The sequence below is a fragment of the Cynocephalus volans genome, chromosome 13 (assembly GCF_027409185.1).
Source record: "Cynocephalus volans isolate mCynVol1 chromosome 13, mCynVol1.pri, whole genome shotgun sequence".
NCBI classification, from domain to species: Eukaryota; Metazoa; Chordata; class Mammalia; order Dermoptera; family Cynocephalidae; genus Cynocephalus; species Cynocephalus volans.
This window is the reverse complement of record NC_084472.1, coordinates 4,267,376-4,290,993: the sequence shown is the minus strand read 5'-3', so window position 1 is coordinate 4,290,993 and position 23,618 is coordinate 4,267,376. Positions and strand designations below refer to the sequence as shown.

The window sequence follows — 23,618 nt, the reverse complement described above, 5'->3', positions numbered from 1 at the left end:
TTTTATTTAATTGTAATGAATTTAAATTTAAACAGCTACATGTAGCTAGTGGCTACTGTATTGGAGAACAGACATATAATTTCTTTTATGTAAAGTTCTAAAATAGGCAAAATGTAACTATTCTGTAGATGTGCACTGTCCAGGCTGGTAGCTGCTAGCCGTGTGGGGCTAATCCTCATTGAGATGTGCTATAAGTGTAAAACATACGTCAAATTTGGAAGACTTAGTATGATAGAGTGTAAAAATATAATTTTATACTGAATGTATATTGAAATGTTAATATTTAGGATATATTGGGCTAAATAAAATATATTAAAATTAATTTCAGTTATCCGTTTTTCTGTTATTTAATGTGGCTATTAGAAAATTTAAAGTTATGTGTGTGGCTCAAACTTGTGGTTCACTTTCTATTTGCGTTGGACCACGCTGCTAGGGGATACATAAAAGAGGAAAGACAAGCATGAAACTGTTACTACGACAGTCATGACAGTTGCTGTTTCGATGTAAGAAGGGGCAAGCTGAGATCAGGATGGGGCACTCGCGGGCTTCCTGGGGTGCTGGCAGTTTTATGGACGTTTGGTTTACAACAACCTATTACACTATATATATGAATTTTTATACACTTTTCTGTATATATATTTCACTATTTAAAAATAAGAGTCCCCCTTGAAGACATTATGCTAAATGAAATAGGTTAGATACAGAAGGAACAAAAGGATAAATACTACATGGTTCCATTTATGAGGTCACCAGAGTAGTCAAATTCGTAGCGATAGCAATAGAACGGTGGTTACTAGGGGCTAATTTGAGGGAGGAAGGGGAGCTGTTTAATATAGGTAGGGAGCTTCAGCTTTGCAACACGAAAAGATTCTGGAGATGATGGTGGCGACGGCTGCATGACAATGTGAATGCACTGTTAGATCAAATTAAATGTGGTGTAAGGCTGCCTCCATATCTCGGGTCCCTACCTAGTCAACCGAAATCTTCCTATGTAAACAAACAGAAAGCCTAATTTAAGAGTACATTCTTGTAACAAATAGCTGGAGTCTCAGCCAACTCATCACACCATGCTCAAATAAAGCAAATGTCTAGCCATAGTCAACCAGGCAATTTCTCTATGTCGCTTCCATATTCAGCCCAGGAAAGCTCGCTGCTCACACTGCTGGGTGGATCTCTCTAAATCTCCTGTGGTTCTGAGTGCTGCCAGATTCATAAATTGTTCCTTGTTCAAACAAACTCTATTAAATTCAATTTTTCTAAAGTTTTTCTTTTAACAGTGCTTAATGTCACTGAATATGTATACTTAAAAATGGCTCAGTAGTAAAGTTAATGTTATGCGTATTTTACCATAAATAAAAACAAATAAGAGACCAATTTTTCTAACCCCCCCTGTATAATATCTCCTCGTTCCACTCTGTCTCCTACTAGCCTAGGAAACAGCACTTTGAAGGACGGGAGGGGCATTCATGGACTTGCAGGCTTACAGCCCTTTGGGTTCCTTTGCCAGGCAGGTTCTCCTGAGATGGGCTGGTCCCCTGTCCCTGATGAAATGAAGGCAGTGGTGACAAAGACTCTATGACTTCCCAGTAGAGGTCAACAGTCCTACATTATTAATGTGTGCTTAGTAGATATGCTTGAGAATTATTAAAATGAAGTTTATGAAGTATTCTTTGTTTTAGTGATAAAGTAAGTGTGAATACTGACAAGTGAATCTACCTTAAGCCAGGGAGATCTCTGTGTTAGCACTGAGGGTGGGCTAAGTCTCTACAAGAAGGCCACCTGGAGAGGAGAACACAGGACATGTATTCTGCACATGGAGAGCAGACTAGTCACCACGAGATTGCATTTCTTGGCTGTAATGGGTCAGCACTTATGAAGTTAATCCCTCTGCCTTCCGGCACTCAATGTGAAAACCATCCTTCCCGAACAGGAACAGAATAAATAGGAACGTGTCACCATCACATGGAGTCAGAGAACGTGGGAGTGAAGGAAGTAAAGTGACTGGTCCTGGTGCAGCCACACAGCCCACTCTACACGGCTGCTTGGACATCACAGAGGGCCTTGGCCCAGAGACAATGGATTCTCATGTGTCCACTTCTAAATCAGGTTCTCTGCTGGTTATGAAAACAATAGATATGCTCTGTTGACAGCAAATAAATAAGGATATGGAGGATCATTACCACATTGTCTTGAAATCTCATTCACTGTAAATCAGACGTCAATTAAGAAGACTAATATAGCAACAATTCTTTTAGGAAAACTCAGTTATTCTTTTAGGGCACTCTCGAGGCTAAATTGTATCAAATTACTATGAGGAAATGCCTAAAGGAAATTTCTCACAAGCAGCAAATATGGGAGTCACTTAGGCAACGGATCCAAAGAAATGCCAATTGCCTACTGACTGAACCCCTGTTCAGTGGGGGTCGTACAAAGAAATCTGACACAGTCATTAAAAGGGATTGCCATGGCTTTCATTTATTTACCTAGAAAGATCTCTGTGACCTATTGCAGAGTAGAGAAGAGCAGGTTACAAAGCAGCATGTCTCTAAGAGTCTATTTACATGAAATAATCACATGCATTCATGTTTTTTCTTTTCATCTTTATGATTTTATGTATTTCAACTGTCTACATGATTTACACTATCTTTGTAAAAAGAAAAAAAAATCTATTTTCATTTAAAAAAATAAAGCCAACCAAATAAATAAAAAAAACTTCATGGCACAGGAAAAAGAGATTGGAATGAATAGAAAAAAAAAATGATAGCAAGGTTTGAATTTGGATGGTGAGGTTCTGGGTAGTGCTCCCCAACTTTTCACTACTGTACACATTTTCTTTAATGTGCATGAATTGCTTTCATAACTACAGAAAAAGAAAACTATTTGCCATGCAGGACTATGACTGGAATATGATCAAAATCCAGCTAATATTTATTTCATAATCAGAACTCAATGTTACCCCATCAAGAAACGCAATGAACTGCCACTTTGAGAAACTCGATCTGCATAAAGGACTACTTGCTATTCCTCTCACAGCTTTCAAAGAAGCCTTCAGTAGATTAAATAGGGAAAAACTGATATTTTGGGGTAAGAAACAGGCACATAAAAACTTGGTTATAACAAACCACTGTTTACTGTTGAAAAATTATAATCTGCGGAGGCTTCCCCCATGTGCGTATGCATGTATGTTTGCATGCAGTGGAGATGGGGTAACGTGAGATTTAAAGCAGACCCCTATGCTCTACCCTAAGTCCCTAAAACATGGTACTGATGCCCTTTCCATCAAGTAACATTATGCTTAAAAATACCTCTAAGCAGTGTCAAATATTTCAAGTTTCATATTAAACGTAGCATATCATAACAGACCTCCAATTTTAACTTGTGTGTCATGAGATATTCCCACGGTGGCAAAAATGGAGTATGTCATTGATAATCTTTCACCTCTAACCAATTCTTTCTCTTTGCTAAATATTGATGACATATTTAAGGTAAATTGGAATCACAATGATCTAAGTAACATTTGACCTTTGAGAGAAGACTTGAAATTAATTTTAATTATAATTGATTTCTGCAAATAATGGCTTTTCTCCTATTGCGGTTCTCACTAAGAATTGTGCGGCACTTGTTTCAAGGGAGCAGATGCAGAAGAGCCAACGTGAGCATACCCAGTAGGAAGTGCCTGGCATCCTATTCCTTTGAGACCCCTCCTCCAGTCTGGTGTCCCTGCTTATTTCACTGGGGTCTCAAGCCCAGCCTCACAGGTTTTGAGCAAGAAGCAAATAAGGAATTCTTTCATTTAATGGCGGTGGCTCTGTACGAAGCTTAATTCTTGCTGTTGGTTTTATGTGTCTTGCTTTGTGCTACGGTCTGAATGTGTGTCCCCTCCAAAGCTCAGGTGGAAGCTTGATCCCCAGTGCAGCAGTGTTGAAAGGTGAGGCCTTTGGGAGGTTACTGGATTGTGAGGGCTCTGCCCTCATGAATGAATTAATAAATTCATGGATTAATTTGCTGATGGATAAGTGGGTTATCATGGGAGTGGCACGAGCGGCCTAATAAGGAGAGAAAGTTAGCGAGCTGGTACGTTCCTGTGTCACCTCACCAGGAGGTGCCCCTCAACCCTAGACTCCTCAGCCTCCAGAACTGTAAGAAATACATTTCTTTTCTTTATAAATTACCCAGTTTCAGGTATTTTGTTTTAAACGACAGAAAATGGACTAATACACCTTGTTTCTGACTCCTTTTTTAAAATATAGTCCTTCTGTCAGAGACTCTTTACTCTTCAGAATCCTGACAGGTATCCCTGACTCTTAGTTTGCCTGATTTTTCTAGATTTTACCTATGACCTCCTAGACATATCGTGCTGGTCCGTTTCTCCTGTATGCTCGTCTACCTGAATGCCAAAAGCTTTGCCTGCCTTCTGCATTCTTCCATAACTAAGCTCTTGTTCCCTGCCTTCCACCGCCTGGCTTTTACAGCTAAGCCAGATTATGACAACTGCAGACTGCTCAAAGCAAAACAAAACACTGTTGGAGCTGCTTAATTAGCAAAGCGAAGCACACAGTGACAAAACAAAATCCTGGAAAAGTGAAGCTTTCAAAACAGCCATCGAGACGGGGTTACTGCTGAAAAGACTCCAGTGGGATGGATTAATCAGAAGTTCCAGTCCCCTCTTGGTGACCTCACTTCTAGACAACAGAGTAGGTGGGCATGGGTAACCCCAGTCAAGATGGAAACCAACCTCAGGAGGGACCTCTCTCTCTTCTCTTTCATAGCTAAAGTCATCTACACTTGCTGTCATGTCCTCACCACTATATCAGAGCCTTTACTGTACTACAGCCACCAAAAGGACATTATCGACACCCCCTTATTCTCCATGACACAAAACCCCTTTGCACTGGTTGAGCAGTTTTGTCTCAGTATTGCCGTCAATAAAGCCCCTCTGCAATGGGTCCTAGGCTCCCTCCAGAGAAAATTTCATTATGCCAAAGCCTTCAACCCCACCTATGTGCCCCACTGCATTTCGGCATCTCATCTGAATGTTTCAAAAGCATCTCAGTATGTCCCCAAATTAAGTTAATAAGACTTCTGTGCTACTGCCAACCTCATGCCCACCCCTGAGCTCCTCTCCAAATCTGGTTCCCTTCCAGTGTTGCCCATGTGAGTAAACAGCTGGCTCATCTTTCCATCTGTCTGTCTGTCCATTCATCCATCCCTCCATCCGTCCATCCACCTATTCATCTCTGACTCCTTTGTCTTCCTCACTGCACATCCTATCCATCCTTTGGTTTGGTCAGTTACTTCCCTTGGACCTATCTACTTATCTTCCTTCCAAATACATTATCGCCATTTCTCACACGGACTACTGAGAATATATTAACTAGTGTCCCCTTTCAATCCACTTTCTACTCTGCAGACAGATCAAAAATTTCCAATGCAAACTTAACTAGACTAACATCCCTCCCAATAAAAACCCAAAAAACAAAACAGCTTTAATAAGGTTTCCCTTGTTCTTTATAATAAAGACTAAAATCCTTAATCTGCCCTAGAAGGCTCTGTACTCTGGCTTCTACCACCCGCCTCCCCAGCCTAACTCCACCACCCACCCCCCAGCTCCAGCCACCCTGGCTTCCTTCAGTTCCTCAGACTCAGGGGCTCCTGTAGGTGACAGGGTCTGTTGACAGGACACCCCCTCTGTCCAGAGCATTCTCCTTGCTCTGTCTCTGCTATCCAGTTGTCTGCCATGCCACATCCTCAGAGAGGCCTTCCAACATCCTGAGTAAGTCATCCCCCACACTGCCACTTGTCACAGTACCATGCATCTCTTTTTGTGTCCTTAACTTGGATCTCTTTTATCTGTGTAATCACGTGTCATCATTTAATTCATTCCCCGCCCCATCCCCAAGATTGTCAGCTCTCGAAGGCAGGGACTCAGTTTTGCTCCGTCTCCTCATTGTCCCCTCACTCTCTATGCTCCAGCAGCCCTGTCTTCCTTGCTGTCCTGACCACCTGGGGTGGGCACACCCCCTCCCTCAGGGCCTCTGTCTGGAACCCCTCTCCACTTCCTCACCTGCTTCAAGTCCCAGCTTGTGTGGCATCCTCCCAGGGAGGCCTTCCTTGACCACATGGAAACCTGCAACCCACAGCCACCCATCTCCCTCCCCTGCTCACGCCCATTCCTCTGCTGCAGCATCACTTTCCAATACACATGGAACCAGGAGCTCAGTGATGGGTTCCCTGTCTCCCCCACAGGAACGTGAAACACTGACCCAGCAAAGTCTTCGGTCTGCTTTGTTCCCTGCACTACCGCGGAAGCCTAGAACAGCGCCCGGTGTAGAACAGGCATTCAATAAAGAGTTGCTGAAAGACTGACTTCAGTTTGGCACAGTGCCTCACCCATGACAGATCAAACACATGGCAGGATTTGCCACATGAACGACAGAGAGGAGAAGGAAGGGAGCCGGAAGCTCCTGCAGATTCCATCTCCTTATCTTCGACTGTCAGCCCCCTAGACAGAGGAGCGTGTGTGAGGGGCCGCCTCGTTAGCTGGGAGATTTGGTGTGCGCCTTAAGCTTGGAGTTAATTATAATTAGGAACTGTTGAGAGTGGCAGGAGGGCCATGTTCGCATGTGTGGTGGTAATGGTGGATGGGGTGATAGTTTACATTTGGAAAGGGCTAGCTCAGCAAATTTATAGTGTAAATAAGGGAAAAGTTTAACTTAAGTGCAAAACCGAATAAACAGTTTTTAAGCACCATTAAAACCATTTTATATGCAAACACTGTTGCAAAACAATGAATGTGATCGTAATAAGCACTTCTTAAGTTCTTTGAAAAGCCCTAAGGAGAATCTCTAAAACTGACTGAATCCCCGATTCCTCATCTTAGAGGTGTTATTCCCAAGGCCTTGGCTCTACGAAACAGACTTCCCAGTAGTGAGTGGAACTGACCTTTCTACAATCACATAGGTTTTTAGTGGGGGAGGAGGGGAATGGTAATGCTATTCTCTATGCCTGTAAAGAAACGACCATTATGGTATTACATAAGCACGGTTTTGGCAAGTATTTTTATTCTTTTTCTGTTTTTTAATCTCAATCCTTCCACAACTCTAACAATAGCTAAGGTTTATTTTCATGGCTGCAAAGACACTGAGCCTCAAATGAAGCTCTTCCCACATGATTCTCGGAGTGGGACTAAGCAGCACTGCAGTGGCTTCGTCGGACTCGACGGGGAGCTCACACTGGCCTGGAGACCCCCAGTGACGGAGCATTCAGATGGCGGCGCCCAACACAGAGACTGGCCAAGGACTCACACCGGGCAGTTCTGGTATTTAAACCCACAGTGGTGGTTGTTCCTCAATCCATAGATGATATCAAAATCATGCTCTTTAGCTGCTGTGGATTTATAGTTCTATCTAAGAATCTGGATGCCCTGATTTTAGAAGCATTAATAATTGTTCGTCAGGTGGCCTAAGTGACTGGTATATCTGGATATACCAATATAGAGCTTTATAGAGAATTATATGAACAACCAGCTTTATATATATTTGATACATAAGTAAATATATAAAACATACATTTATATAAAAATGTGTTTATATAAATAAGCAATTATACAAATAACAGACAGTTCTAGAGGAATCTTAGAAGACAATAACAAACTAGAGGAAACAATAACACGGATGTCCAGAGAAGGGCTTCAGGATGCCACAGAAGCAAGGTGAGAAGCAAGATGATGAGGCTGCATAGAGTAACCGGCACTGAGGAGGCTCTTTTTGACATTGTCTCTAGAAAGGTACAGAAACAACACAACCTGACAGAGAAACAATGAAAGAGAGCCAGGAAGGCATGGGATGGAGGGCAGGAGAGGGCTAGAAAATGCAGCGCCAAAGGCTGGGGCCAAAGGCGACAACCAGGTCAACCATCCAGGAGTGGAAGCCAGAGTCAAGCTTGGGAAGAGCTGGTTGCTGTACACAGTGGTGAGAACTGAGAATTAAGGAGCAAGATGGTACCTGGAAGTACCTACCAGCTAACTGTGTGGAACGGAGATTTCAAAATGCTGATTTTTTTTTTTTTTTTCATTTTAAATGATCTACTGAGTCTGCTGAGCTGAAGAGGAGCACAGGAGCAATGCAGAAGACAAGATTCTTTTCAGGTAACAACAATCAATATGGTTGTTGTTGTCACTGTCTGTGGTGGCTGGCTGCTATGGGATCTGAACCCTTGACCTTGGTGTTAGCAGCACCACGCTCTAACCCTGACCTAACTGGCCAGCATTTGAGTGCATTTCCATAACAGGTGATGTTCTCAGGAAATTATGACACTGAGAGGTTCATGACTTACCCAAGGTCACTGGGCTAGTATGTGGGGACAAGGACTCCAAATCGTATCTCTTAACTCCAAACCCCATGTTCTCCTTTGCCCCAAAGGTCTTTCCTGATCAGTCTACTCATGCGTGCACCCTTCTGCGTGTCCCCAACAGTGTCTCCACAATACATTTCCCACTGATTTGTGGGCCTGCGATCCATCAGTTACTGCATGTCTTGGCTTGGTCTATCCCACAGATTGTAAATTCATGGGGGTAGCAGGTAGGTTTCCTCCTGCTCCACCTCTGTGCCAGATGCACAGAACACATCCAGAACCTACATCTGGGATAATGAAATAATCGGTTCTGAGAGTTGAAGATGATGTTGGTGTTGGTAGACATGTGCCCTGGATAGTAGAAACAGAAAGCCCCCCTCGTGGGATCTGCTGTCCACCAAACTGGGAGTCAGCACACTACACCCTGCCTGGCTCTGAACACAGCCTTCTACTGGAACACGGCCTAGCCCATTTGTTTATGTAGAGTCTGTGGCTGCTTCTGCACTACAACAGCAGAGCTGAGGAGCTCAAATGAGACTGGCTGGCCTACTGCTATGGTTTGAATATCTATGCCCCCTCCAAAATTCGTGTTAAAACTTGTTAATCCCCAATGCAACAGAGTTAAGAGGTGGGTCCTTTATGAGGTGAGGAGGACTCCACCCTCATGAATGGGATCAGTGTTCTTATAAAAGGGCTGGAGGGAACTGGCTAGGTCCTTTTGGGCTTCCACCCTTCCACTGTGGCCATGTGCAGACACAGTGTTCCTCCCTCCTGGAGGATAAAGCAACAAGGTGCCATCCATGAAGTGGAGAGCAGCCCTCATCAGACACCAAATCTGCCAGCGCCTTAATCTTAGACTTCCCAGCCTCCACAACCAGGAGAAATAAATTCCTATTGTTTATAAATACCCAGTCTCAGATATTTTGTTATAGCAGGAGGAACAGATTAAGATGCCAGTAAAGACTAAAATATTTAATATTGGGCACTTTACAGAAAAAGTTTGCCAAATCCTGCACTAGATTATAATTGCTAGGAAAGCAGTATCCATTTCTGTTAAATCATATTTATACAGAAGTGCCTAGCATGGTGTCTGGCAAATAGTAAGTGGTCAATAAATATCTGCTGAATGAAGGGCTGGATTACTGGGTCTATTTCCGCACATATTCTCTGTCTGGCTGTGATGAAAAGCAAGGCAGAAGAATGGGATTCAATGTTTCTATGGCTAACAGCTGTACACTGAATACCCAGAAAGGTCGAACAGAGACAAGGCAGGACCTCTGGAGGCTGAATAAGAACTTTAAAGTAGAGAATCCATTTGGAATGCCGTGGTGAGCCTGCAAACTTTTTACAGAAAGCAATCAGTCAATAAAGGGCCATCCCCATGTTTGCCTGGAGGGGCTATGCCTCTACCTGAGTCTAGAAAAACAAACTTTTCTAAATACTTAAACTAGAGAATCACTTTTTTATCACAAAAGGACAACTACCTACTTATGTGATCACAGGCAAGCCACTTTCTCTCTCCATGCCTCAACTTGAAAATGAGAACAGCACTTAGTAATGAAAATACTGTAATTTGTAGAATTTGTGGTTTTTAAATGTCTGCACAGAAAGGACAGTGTATATTTTTATTACAGTAACACTGGGAGGTTGGTTCAGTCACACTTATCTCTTGTTCTGCTCTCCTTCTGCCCACATATTTATCTACACTGCCCAGTGCCCTCCCATTGGCCATCCTGGCTTCCCAGACCAGCAGGATACAGGGCAGCCCTGCTGCCCCCACACTTTTGCACACCTGTCCTGCTATTTTATTTTTTTGTAATTAAAAATAATTGATCATGCATATTCATGGGGTACAGATCTATCACTGCCTGTGCCCAAAATGTGATGATCAGATCAATACTATCAGCATGCCCATTACCACAAATTGAAATTATTCCCCGTCTGCCCCACCCTACCTCTCCCCATCTTCTCCCCCCCTCCTTCCCTCCACCCCTGGCAACCCTAGGTCTGTTCTCTCCCTCTGTAAGTCAAATGCACCACTGTGGTCTTTCTTTCCTTCTTCCTTTCTTAGCTCCCACTTATGAGTGAGGACATGCAGTATTTTTCTCTCTGTGCCTGGCTTATTTCACTTAACATAATTTTCTCCAAGCTCATCCATATTGCTGTGAATGGCAGAATTTCATCCTTTTTTATGGCTGAGTAGTATTCCAGTGTGTATATACACCACAATTTCCTTATCCAGTCATCCTTCAATGGACATTTAGGTTGGTTCCATATCTTGGCTATTGCAAATAGGGCTGCGATGAACTTGGGAGTGCAGGTATCCCTTCAAACTGATGATTTCCATTCCTTTGGGTATGTACCCAGAAGTGGGATTGCTGGATCGTATGGAAGATCTATCTGTAGTTGTTTGAGAAACCTCCATACTGTTTTCCATAGCGGTTGTACTAACTTACGGTCCAACCAACAGTGTAGGAGAATTCTCCTCTCTCCACATCCTTGTCAGCATTTGTTATTCTCAGTCTTTTTGATTATAGCCAGTCTAACTGGAGTGAAATGATATCTCAGTGTGGTCTTTACTTGCATTTCCCTGATGATTAGTGATGTAGAGCATTTTTTTAAGTACCTGTTGGCCATTTGTATGTCTTCCTTCAAAAAATGTCTATTCAGCTCCTTTGCCCATTTTTTAATTGAGTTATTTGTTGTTTTTTTTTAACTGTATAGTTGTTTGAATTCCTTGTATATTCTTGATATTAATCTCTTGTCAGACATATTGTTTGCAAATATTTTCTCCTATTCTGTAGGCTGCCATTTCACTTTGTTGATTGTTTCCTTTGCTGTGCAGAAGATTTTCAGCTTGATATAATCCTATTTATTTTTTCTTTTGTTGCTTGTACTTTTGGGCTCTTACTCATAAAGTCTTTGCCAGTCCTACTTCCTGAAGTGTTTCCCCTATGTTTTCCATGAGTAGTTTTATAGTTTCAGGTCTTATACTTAGGTCTTTCATCCATTTGGAGTTGATTCTGGTATATGGTGAGAGGTGCAGGTCTAGGTTCATTCTTCTGAATATCTAATTTTCCCAGTACCATTTATTGAAGAGGCAGTCTTCTCCTGAATGAATGTTCTTGTTGCCTTTGTCAAAGATCAGTTGGCTGTAAGTATGTGGGTTGATTTCTGGGTTCTCTATTCTGATCCATAGATCCGAATATCTATTTTTATGCCAATACCATGCTGTTTTGGTTACTATAGCTTTGTAGTATAATTTGAAGTCAGGTAGTATTATGCCCCAGATTGCTCAGGACTGCTTTGGCTATTCATGGTATTTTGTTGTATCATATGAATGTTTTTTCTATGTCCATGAAGAATGTCATTGGTATTTTGATGGGGATTGCACTGACTCTGTAGATCACTTTGGGTGGTATGGACATTTTCACTATGTTGATTCTTCCAATTCAAGAGCATGGAATGTCTTTCCATCTTTTTGTGTTTAATTTCTTTCAGTAGTGATTTATAGTTCTCTTTGTAGAGATCTTTCACCTACTTACGTAAACTGATTGCTAGGTACTTTATTTATTTTTTTGGTGACTATTGCAAATGGGCTTACTTTCTTGATTTCTCTTTCTGTTAGCTTGTTATTAGAGAACATAAATGCAACTGACTTTTAGGCATTGACTTTATATCCTGCAACATTACTGAAATTATTAATCAGTTCTAGGAGTTTTTTGGTAGTGTCTAGGTTTTTCTGTATATAGGATCATGTCATCTGCAAACAGGGACAGTTTGACTTTGTCTTTTCCAATCTGGATGCCCTTTATTTCTTTCTCTTGCCTGATTGCTGTGGTTAGTACTGCAATACTATGTTAAATAGGAGTGGTGAGAATGGGCATCCTTGTCTTGTTCCTGTGCGTAAGGGTAAAGCCTTCAGATTTTTCCCATTCAGGATGATACTGGCAGTACGTTTGTCATAAACGGCTCTTATTGTGTTGAGATATTTCCCTTCCATACTTAATTTGCTGAGAGTCTTTATCATGAAGTGATGTTGAATTTGGTCAAATACTTTTCTGCATCTATTGAGGTAATCATATGGTTTTTGTCCTTGATTTTCTTTATGTGGTGTATCACATTTATTGACTTGCATACATTGAAGTCCTTTGACATCCTGGCCTCTGCTGTGCCCATTCTGAGGTAGGTGACAACTAGTTATAGTAGGCTGATGATTAAACATACGTTAGACCCTGTTCCACTTCTTAGACAACAGACATAAAGCCATCTAAACAGAACTTCTGAAGAAGGCTCTAACAATAGCCACTCCAGAATTTCTCTACAGGGGTTCTTCGGGGTCAGCCTATGGGGCTAGAGGACTTATCTTGAAGCTACCTTTGAGTGCCCAGTTTTTACTTAATTTGTGTATTTATTTGGGGTGGCTGGAGAGATGAAGGATGAGGAGGGAGGGGGCTAACATCTTGTCACTGATGCTGGCCTGTGAAGACTGTGATGCTAACAGCAAAAGCTAAGCCAGTGGTGGCCCACCACCCAGCCAGCCATCAGGCAGTGGCTGTGAAAGCTGCTCCTGGGCTGGAATCCTGCCTCCACATCTTACTAACTGTGTAACACTTTTACCCTCTTTTCTGCCCCAGTTTCTTCACTGAGAAAATAGATACAATAATCTATTGTAAAATAGATATAATAATCTTACCTATTTCGTGGTGTCATTACAAGGAAACATAACATGTGGAAAGTGCTTAGAGTGGTGTCTAGCATATGCAAGTGCTTATTAGCAAATGCTAGCTTTTATTTTATTTTATTTTCATTAATCATTCAAAAACATTTTTCAAGTGTCTACCAAGTGCAGGTATTAAACTATGCATGAGGAAGAAGCAAATGAAGTTATTTTGGACGAAGGCCAGCTGGATCCATCAGCACATCTGAAACCACACTCCTTGACACTGCCTTCTGCAGCTCAGCATGAGGCCCACGTGAGTGATATTACCTTGACTGCAGGACAAGGGCTCATCAACATCCCCTTCCACTTGGTACATGAAGGGAATTCCCCGTTTATCTCCATGAATCCCCTCAAAGTTTTCACAGAGCTGAAGGACCTAGAAAGAATCCTATAAAAGCCATTCAGAGAAATCTGGATTCTTCTAACACTGGAAGGCTTCAGCGGGCTCCCAGAGAACATGAAGGAACTTGGAAGGGTCTACACAGGCCAAGAAGTAATGTCTTCCTTCTCTGAGCCTCTACAGCACTGTACACATGGCTGCAACATAGCGATGTGTCATAGCACTGACCTGCACCATCTTAGGGACAGGGACACATCTCTTCTCCATGACCTTTGTATCCTCAGTGTCCAGCACCTAGAAAGTGCCCTGCAAATGTTGACTGAATTCACTGAGGGGCAATCAAATCCTAGACCTCAGGGCTGCGTCTCCTGTCTGCCAAGGACTGGGACAGGACCACTGACACACTGAGTATATTTCAACATGAACAAATAAAATATGCAGTGCTAGCATTTGTGCCCCGCAAAACTGCTGGTTTGGCTTTATTAGTGGCCAAGGAGAAAAACAGGGCATGTTGAGTCAGGACATCTTATATTACATGTAAGCTCCGCCTCCCTTTTCTTTTCATAAAACACACTGCAGATCTGCACTGTCCAATATGGTGACCACTAGTCTCATTTACTATTTAAATTAAAAATAATTAAAATAAAGTAAAAAAAATTCAGGTCCTCATTTGTAGCAGTCACATTACAAGTGCTTAGCAGCCTCATGTGGCCAGTGGCTACTCTACTGGAAAGCACAGACATAGAGCATTTCTACAATCACAGAAAATTCTGCTGGGGAGCACTGCTATAGAATCTATACTGTTGTACTAAGAAATGTTAACTAACTCTGGCAAATAAAATTTAACTGCACTTTCACAATCAATAAAGCTAATATGTTGCTCCCTTGGAATACCCAAACCTTTTAAGTTTGTTCTTTCATAAGTATTAAGACACGATGAGCTAGATGTTCTCCAGGCCTAGTCTCACGATGCTGTTGTTGAATTTAAGAATCTTTACACACAGCATTCATTCTGTTAGGAAACTATGGTGGGCCATCAGTACCTGTACGCACTCATGTATGACCAGAGCAGTTTAATGTGGGGATGGATGGCCTGAGCCCTGGGAGAAGGAGGCTCATCAATCCTGCACGCCCCACGTCTCAGCGTCCTTACGGAACATTAATGAGGTTGGGCTCCATTTGAAAGCTGCCCAAGGCATTATGGATTGGCAATGTTCAGTTTCACAGGCAGTGGGAATTTCTCAGATATAATTCTAGCTCTTTTGCTAATGAGTATTGTGATATGGGGACTACCATTTAACTTTGAGTTTCAGTCTCCTGTCCTTAAAATGGGGCTATTACTGATCTACCTAACCCAGTGTCCAGAGGATTAATGAGTTAATGTTTGCAGAGAACAGTGAGCTCCTTGCATTAAGGCATGCTGTGCATCATTATTTCTATTCGTTCTCATGTCACAGCTGGGAAACATTAGGACTATTATGCTTACTCCTCCTAAAATGTGTTTCCTTTCTCAACATTTTAACATTACCTATGTTACCCAGACCTTAAATCTAAAGGTAAAACAGGGCCCATAGCAAGCGTGTATTGACATATGGGAGTATTTAAGTAGTTTTTCCTTTCTTTAGTAGGAGCATAACAGCAGCTCTCCTAGCAGGATGAAGGCAGTAATTGTGCTGTAAATTCTCACTGCATGTGCCTGGTGGTCAATCTTATCAGACACAGAAAGAAAACTCTATGACAGCGCAATGACACTGTTAACACTTACATGCAATGATGTTCCCATATCTGTTCTTCATTCTGTTCTCGTCTTTCTTAGCGGAGTCCCACGGTGCAGACTGCCCTTCGAAGAAGCTCTGGAAGGGGGAGAAAAGAAACAGTACGGATTACAGTTTGGAACAGGAAACAAAGGGACCTTAAGAATGGGGAATGTTCTTAAAGAAGGTAGAACAAGAATCAAGAAGGGAAGAATGTCCACAGGAATGAGATAAGGGAGTAGTAAACCACTTTATATCTTTAATATTTCACTTAGCTTTTTCTAAACTTTCTTTTCCTTTAGTTAATATCATACAAACACAGGGATGGGGGCTGAAGAGTGAACCCACAATTTATTTGTGCAACCCAGTAAAATGATTGAGTGTTCACCCCTATCTCACCTGAATATTTAATATAGAAAAAATTAAAATTTCTCAATTTCTTAATTATATTACCATTTTTCAATATCCTCCTAAGAGATATAAATATATCTTTTTCCTCCCTAATCACTAACTGAAAGGTTATTTTTGGTTAAAACTGTGAAGGTAGTAAGCTAAGACTTTATGACTTCAAGGCTAAAATCTTGTAATAAACTCTGCCAGAGTATTCTTTTCATTTGTAATGGAGCTTACATGTCCATTTATTTAAGGATTTGGCATTATTACACCCAGGGTCTTTAATCTTAATGTTATTAGATTTTTTTTTTCTGTTCAAGTTATAATGAAAATATCCTCTGCTATCAGTGGACAAGTAAAAAGAAAAAAAAAAAATCTGGCACTTTCGTTTCCTCTTTAGTCCACATTGCATTTCACCTTTATGTAGTCAGCTCTATGAGGAGGTTTTGGGAAGCAGGATGGTAGCAAGAAGGATTTAGAAAAGTGGTTTCCTGTCTTTGCCATAGCCACTCTTACACTTGTCACCAGCTGGGAAGGGAGAAGACGAGGGAAGGAAGAAGAAATAAATGTAGAGCAGATGAACGAAAGTACCGTTCTGAAACGCTGTAGGGCCAGAGAACGTGGCAGCAGGAACTCATGTCCTGGAACATGCCCTGGACGGCTTTCCGAGTCCTCCTTCCTCCCCTAACCTCTATCCCAGCTGTGGTGTTTGGCCAGCTTTGCCATTTCCATTACTTACCAGTATTTCGTGACTATCTGTGGTGCAACAGAACGTGTTTATTCCTTTTTATGGGTCCCGTTCTCCCTCATTAGTAAGCTGCTGCTTAGTACTGCTGCGGTAGGACGCACGTGCTCACAGACCCCTTGGGGTGTCTGTGGCTCACCCTGCCCACTGCACGGCTCCAACCACGGAACAGACACTGCTGGGCACGTTCTGTTGTTTCTACATCTGTCTCCACCACCAGGCTGTGGACTCCCTGAGAGCGAAGACTGAGTGTTCATCATTTCTGTCTATCCAGGGCCTATACTTCTTGGTAGGAATCCAGTGCAGTCATGTGTGGCTTAATGATGAGATACGTTCTGAGAAATCTGTCATCAGGTGATTTCATTGTTGTGCAAACATCACAGAGTGTATTTACACAAGCCTGGATGGTACAGCCTACTACACACCTGGCTATGTGGAAGAGCCCTCATAATCTTAGGGGACCCCCACAGTATATGTGTCTGTCATTGACCGAAACATCGTTATGCCACGACTGCAATTATTGAATGAATGAATGAATGACTGCAGTGTTTGGTTACAATATGTTTTGGTTTTGATCTCAAAATAAAACTTTATTTCTGCTGCTTAAATGTGTGAAAGGTTCTAAGACTTGGGAAACTTGCCTATGCACAATTTGTAGACTTCATACTGCCATAGTTTGTAAAGTCCATGCCTTTTTTGTGACCTCTTGTATTGATACTTCTATTACCCTACAGCTCAGTTTTCATCAGAGACTGGCGGGAAAGAGAGCCCAATCCCAGCTCTGTCCCACCCTCACGCTTCGGATCTTGTCCTCAGGACATGCACGCAACCACACAGCAGGGGCACACACCATTTTACAGTATGCAAGAGCAAAAGGATAACACTACAAACATAAGAGTTAAGAGTTTTAAATTGTCTATTTTAACTTAAGGTCCCTTAGTCGTGATTACAGTTGACACCTTATTATCATAATAGTTTTTACATTATATTTGTCATTTTGAAAAAACATGGGAACAGACCCAGGATCAGATGTACTATATATGAACAGGTATATAAATAGAGTCACATGATATATTACTAGTTGAAGGGTAAAATACTGCACGATAGAGGACAAACACAAATAAAAACATTTTTTGGTTACTAATAAATTTAATCAATAAAAACACTAGAAGTAAAAATCACTAGTTAATTCCATCTAGAACAAGAACATTATATAATCAGAGGATTTATTCAAATATGTAACTTCTATTCTGCTATATAAATACGCATTTAAAAATAGCTTCAAGAATTTTAAAGTCAGATATCCTTTTTCTGAATAGTGTCTTTGTTACTCTATGAATGACAATTATTTTACAGTTGAGTAATAACTATTATTTGACTTCCAACAATTTAATTCTAATTTGAGTCTGTCATGATTTAATTACCAATTTCACTTCCTTCTGCCTTTCCCACCCATCTAAAAAGTTCTCAGATTTTGTTTTTTGAGACAAAGATGAAAGAAGATAACTGACTAAGGGAGACCTTGAAGTCTTCCAGTAAATCCAAAGCTTCAACTCATAGGTCACCTGAGGCTCTGCCACACCTGAGCCATACGAGTCCCTTCCCACTCCTGACGACCAGAGGCTCCACTGTGGGGGACAGCACTCACAGCACTGCTGTGTTTCTCCAGCATTTGAGGTAATCATAGCACTTCCAATAGCCCTTGCATTTAAAAAGTTATTTTAATTTCATTGTTTTCATTTGATTGGCAACCAGGAAACAGACACAAATCAGCAAATGAAATAATCACCAATCTCATTCCATCTGAGCACTATAGTTTCCAGAAAGTTTTCATAGGGATGGGCCTGTGTGTTTTCCATCTCCAAGCACTTATTATGGTCGGCACCAACAAGTTTGCAGATGAACGCGTCCATCATCTCATCTGATGCTCACTAGAGTGGACTCAGATGTGGAGTGATGAACTTCCTGTGCGACAGCTGAGGGACAGACCTCGACAGCTCCTAACGCAACCTGGATCAGACCTCAACATTTTCTGACTCCCAATCCACTGCGCTCTTTCTGTACCACCCCTACCCTGACAATGACTTTGAAGGGGAAAACAGTATTAAATCTACTTAGATACGCATGGCCAACAATTGCTTTCCTTACCTACATCACATCTCCTCATCTCTAAATGAACGTTTACAACAAGAGAGTATAAAAGATGTCAAGTAAACTTAGTGTAACTGTTGATTACTTTTATAAAATAGGATTTTTTTTCTCCCCTCATATGATATGTGTTCATTGCAGGAAAGCAATAGCAGGAGAAGTTGAAGTTCTTGCAATGTGTCTCTCAACTTCCTATCCAGGAATTATGTGAATCGCTATAAATAGCAAAACATATTTTTTTTTTTTTTTTTTGTCTTTTTCGTGACCGGCACTCAGCCAGTGAGTGCACCGGCCATTCCTATATAGGATCCGAACCCGCGGCGGCGGGAGCGTTGCCGCGCTCCCAGCGCCGCACTCTCCCGAGTGCGCCACGGGCTCGGCCCACAAAACATATTTTTTAAAAACAAAAGCACACACAGAGAAAGATGTCCTCTGAGAAAAATATCACATGACCAGTGCCTGCACAGAAGCCACCATCTCCTGACTCCCTCCAGACACGGTGACCACATCTTGCATTTCTCAAACTGTTCTGCTTCCAGTTATATGGCCAACCACCCCATAAATACATTTGCATTAGTAAGACCACGTGTCCTTATCCTTGGCTTGGAAAATAAGAAATATACCAATGGGGAGCCGACAGAAGAAGGAAGAACTTTCTGGTTTGGTTGCTTTGGCTTTGTTTCCTTTTGTTATGAATATTTAAAAAAAATTTTTTCTAAAATGAATCAAATTTTAAATGTTAGGCTTTTAGTTAGCATACGCTTTCAAAATATCTGAGAAAATATTCACCTTAGACTTTAGACTCCCTCTTATGCCTAAAGTAGGACAGAAGTCAACTGTTTCAATTTCTAGTTAGAAAATAAAACTACAGCTCTTGAGCCACTGGGTACTCAGAGAAGCCATGACATGAAACTTGGGTCTTTCACATGTTATCTACTGGTTTCTTTCCTGGTTTGGAAATTATCAGAGCAAGAATAGTAACTAGGGCAGGAACAAAGGCCATCATCGTCGGGTGTGGTGCTCAGGCAGGCCCGGCGCAGAGGTGCAGCTCAGGAGGTGGCAGCCGCTCTTCATTCTTTCTCCCCTGGGAGACCCAGGCTCCTGGGAGGTTCCTGTGAATCCACCCCCCCCCCCTTTTTTTTTCAGATCACGACATGGACAGTAGTACTAATACACCGACCAGCAAAACACGCCTGAGGAAAACCAAGTGGCTCGGGTTATCTCTAATTTTGCTAGGCAATCACTCTATTATGTCCTTTTTTACATACTTTTTTGGCTTTTAAATATCTTTTAATAAATTAAGACAAGTCATTGAACATTTTATGATTTTCTCTTGTGCATTTTTCTTTAGGCAAGAAGAAAAGGTTCTTTAGCTATCTTTTTTTTTTTTAATCCTTAAGAGGTCAAAAGTTATACATGTCCTTTAAAATTACATAAATTGAATATTTTTTTGAATTTATTTCTAATTAAAATATGTTGACTACATATTTATGGGAGTACAGAGTTATATTTTAATACATGTATACAGTGTGTAATGATCAAATCAATTATTGAATTCGTGTGAAGAATACTGTAAGCCAATATTCTCAGGAGGTAAGTAATCATGACATAATTTATGTTGTATCTAGAGGAGAATGGTTCTTATCGCATTTGTTGAAAGTAAAGCCAACAGGTTTTGAATTCTCCTAGTGCTGAGACAGAAAGAACTTTATTCCTTGAAGGAGTCAGGATTTTCTGAGCTTACGCCAATGACTGGCTTCTGGTCACTCAGGGGAACTTTGCTTATCTGCTCCTTACGATGCCTGAGACAAAGGCTTACGTTCAAATGCAGGTAAAAACTCCAATTCCTCCTCCATCTCTCACCTCGTAACTATTGCCTGACAGAGTTAGGAGAAGGGTCACTAAAATCAAATTCAGCCAAAGCACAGCAGTGACTGTGAACCAGAGGCCCAGTGCGAGAGAGCAGAGGGAGGGCTTTGGGAACCAAGGCTAAAACCGTTATTTAGCAGCTGAGGACTCCCATCCGCAGAGCAGCAATGTCAGGACAAGCCTGGGAGACAGGGATGAGGGCCCTTGCTCCCAGGACAGTCCTTATAGGAGGAATGTTGGGTACAAAATGCACATTTAAGCAATATTTAGTGTTTAGGGTAGATTTTTAATATGCAGGTATAATTTAACACACCAACTATGGACATTTTATTATGAAAAAAACACTTTATGTATTTTGGAGATTTAAGTTAATGGCCTCACTGCACCTTCTGTTAGAATTATCATAAATATACTTATGCTTTTATTTTACTTAAAATGTAATTAAAGTGCTTCCTCTGACTACCTTAGCTCATACATACTGAGGAAAGGCAGCAAACCTGGGAGCCACTCTAAAGAGCAATACGTCTCTGAAACAATTAAGATGAAACCAGGCAAGCTCCAGTGAATACCAATGACTGCTCCCCTTGAAGATGCTGCGCTCTCCCTGGGCACGGAGCAGGAGGAAATTGAACATCCTGCACTGTCATTTTCTTCTGAATAGGAAACATGTCTTTGTGATTCAATAACCTCCTCCCCACCCTTCACACCACCATCCTTTTCTACAGGATATAATTATACATCCTAGTTGCCCACCTCGAGAGAACATTACTCCAAAATGAGGCAGTCTGTTCAAAATGTCACAGCTCCCAGATATTAAAAAAGGAGAAAAAAACCCTATTCAACGGAAAAGCTGCCAGAAAGAAAGGGATGCAGGTCAAGGCTGTACATAATGTACACTATGGTTTCAGGAAGTGCAGGGTCAACTTTTTCAGAAGGTTCTGAAAACAAATTTTTCCTCCCTTTCTCATATGAATAAAATTGTGCATGCAAAATGACTAAAATCATCTCCCTGAAAGAAGGAATATGAACTCATTGGGGCATGCAGAGTCTCTGAACTTTCTTTGTTTTCTGCCCATATTTCTCTTCTGGTTCTTCTAATTGCTGCACTGTATTAGGTCCATATAAACTATTTATTGCTATAGCACTAAAGCAACTGAAGACACCTAACCTGATGGGCCACAGAGTGCCCCAGAAGTTAAGGCACAGTGGCAGCAGTGGTCACTGGTCACTGCCATATTCCAATGTTCTAGACGAAGTGATCATGCATGCTTCAAGGGCAAGAGAGGTAGGGTTTGGGTAAAGACAAGAATCTAGACATATGAATTATATTATTTCTAAATAAGCTGAAATGTAAATGTGAACACTCATTGATTCTTTTAAAGAAGTTGCTAATCTCTCAGCACGTCAAATGGCCCCTTTTTAATTGCAACTTTAATTCTGAATGTTGCAGAATTTGTCTGTTTTGCAAGATTCAGGAGGGTGATGATCTTGGCAACAGTTGTCATATAACTACCTTCCTTTACCTAACATCTCTCTCTCTCATGACAATAGAATTGAGGTTTTCAGCCTTAAAAAAAACTATATGCTGTTTTAGTGCCTAGAAACAGTCCTCCCGATGTTCTGCTGGTCTCCCGGGAGATCTTCACTCCACTTGTTTTTCTTTCCCTTTAAATTTGCCCAGTTTCAAAAGCCCCCTTTCTTCCCATCATCAGGATCACTGAGGTAGTCAGCTCCTGCTCCCAACGTGACATATCCCTCAAGTGTACCGAAGCAGAAACAAGTTGAGAACCACTGATTGAGGGGCAAGACAGAAAAAAATACCTTTTAAGTGAATGACGGAGGAAAACGGTAACTGTGGAGCACTTGTAGCTGCTGAACATTCCGTGGACATGGCCGATATTCCATGGAATTAGGCTGACGCACATAGGGCAGCTTCAAAAGGGATGATTTTGACATAACTGGGGTGAGTTTCAGTGGAGCAGTAATTTTAAGAGGCTGAAGGCCTGCATCAACTCCCTCTGTCCCCTAGAAGACAGCCTGCTCAGGAGGACCCGCATTCCCAGCAGTGCCAGGGCTCCCTCTTATCCCAGGCTTGCAGGGCTGGAGCCTCTGCCTTCCTACTTGTGTGATGATGTTCTCAGAGTGTCAGGGAGTCCCTGCTTCCCTGGCACTTGCCCTGGAAGGGGCTTTCAAAGGCTCCTCACAAGGATGATATACATAGGTTTGAAATTCAAAGGCTGCATTTGCAGATTCCTACTTCCTGACAGGGTCTGTTCTGCTCATTACGGAATGAGGGTAGTTGTAGTGGAGGAGCGGGACCACAAGGGATTTATAGCAGTGTTTACATTCATTACATAAAACTTGGTCAAAGTTTACTTTTTCTTTTCTTTTTTTTTTTTTTTTTTGCCTTTTTGTGACCTGTAAGGGGATCGCAACCCTTGGCCCTGTGTCGCCCACACAGCACTCAGCCAGTGAGCGCACCGGCCATTCCTATATAGGATCCGAACCCGTGGTGGGAGCGCCGCTGTGCTCCCAGCGCCGCACTCTCCCGAGTGCGCCACAGGGCCGGCCCAAAGTTTACTTTTTCAAGTAGAGCTTGAGTTGGGCATTGCCTGGCTCTTGATTATGGTGTATTTCAATGGGATCAACCAATCCTTCAAAGATTCTGGAACTTGGATCTGCTCATCTTTACTGCATTACCCTGGCAACCTTGAGGAGGCCACAGTAAATGGATGGGGTGTCAAAATAATGATGTCAATGAGCAACCTGTCACAGGTAACAAAAAAAGGACTTCTCTGTTTTAAAGACATTTAAAAGTATCTGATTCAATTGCTTTGTCGTTCTTATAAGTCACACTGGGTTTAAGTCCTACCTTCAGGATTGCCACCCACATTTCAGAGAGATAGCAATTTTCATTTCCCCTCAGATGCAGATATTCCCAGTTTGGGATGTTAACACTACCCAAGAACTGTAATTTCTTCCACCTCTGCACCTGACTTGAAACAGTGATTTGTCAGCGAGCCTGTGCTAAAAGCACCCAGATCTTCAGAGATGAGCAAGAGTGCTTGGAAAAAGGCATCCTCAAAATAGTGAGAGAGCAAATGGATGTTTTTGCAGAAATTTAGCTCCTTTCCTTCTTGAGAGCAGCCAGAGAAGTGAGTTCCTACTCACATCTCGCCGCATCACTGCAGTGGCTTCCTGACTGGTCTCTTTGCTGCCCGCCAGTTTACAGACCTGTCCCAGAGTGGGCTTTTAAAAACACTGCAGGGCACCTGGTACTTTCCTGTTTGGAAG

General features: G+C 41.8%; 1 protein-coding gene across 4 annotated transcripts in view; it reads right to left on the bottom strand.

The window, feature by feature from the left end:
- The window catches only part of PTPRM (protein tyrosine phosphatase receptor type M), a 784,215-nt gene that overhangs the window by 92,020 nt on the left and 668,577 nt on the right, over positions 1–23,618 (bottom strand). For all 4 annotated transcript variants that reach the window (XM_063077465.1, XM_063077466.1, XM_063077467.1 and 1 more), the window contains exon 18: positions 15,181–15,268. In XM_063077465.1, the coding sequence (XP_062933535.1) occupies positions 15,181–15,268 (88 nt within the window). The remainder of the gene's footprint in view (positions 1–15,180; positions 15,269–23,618) is intronic.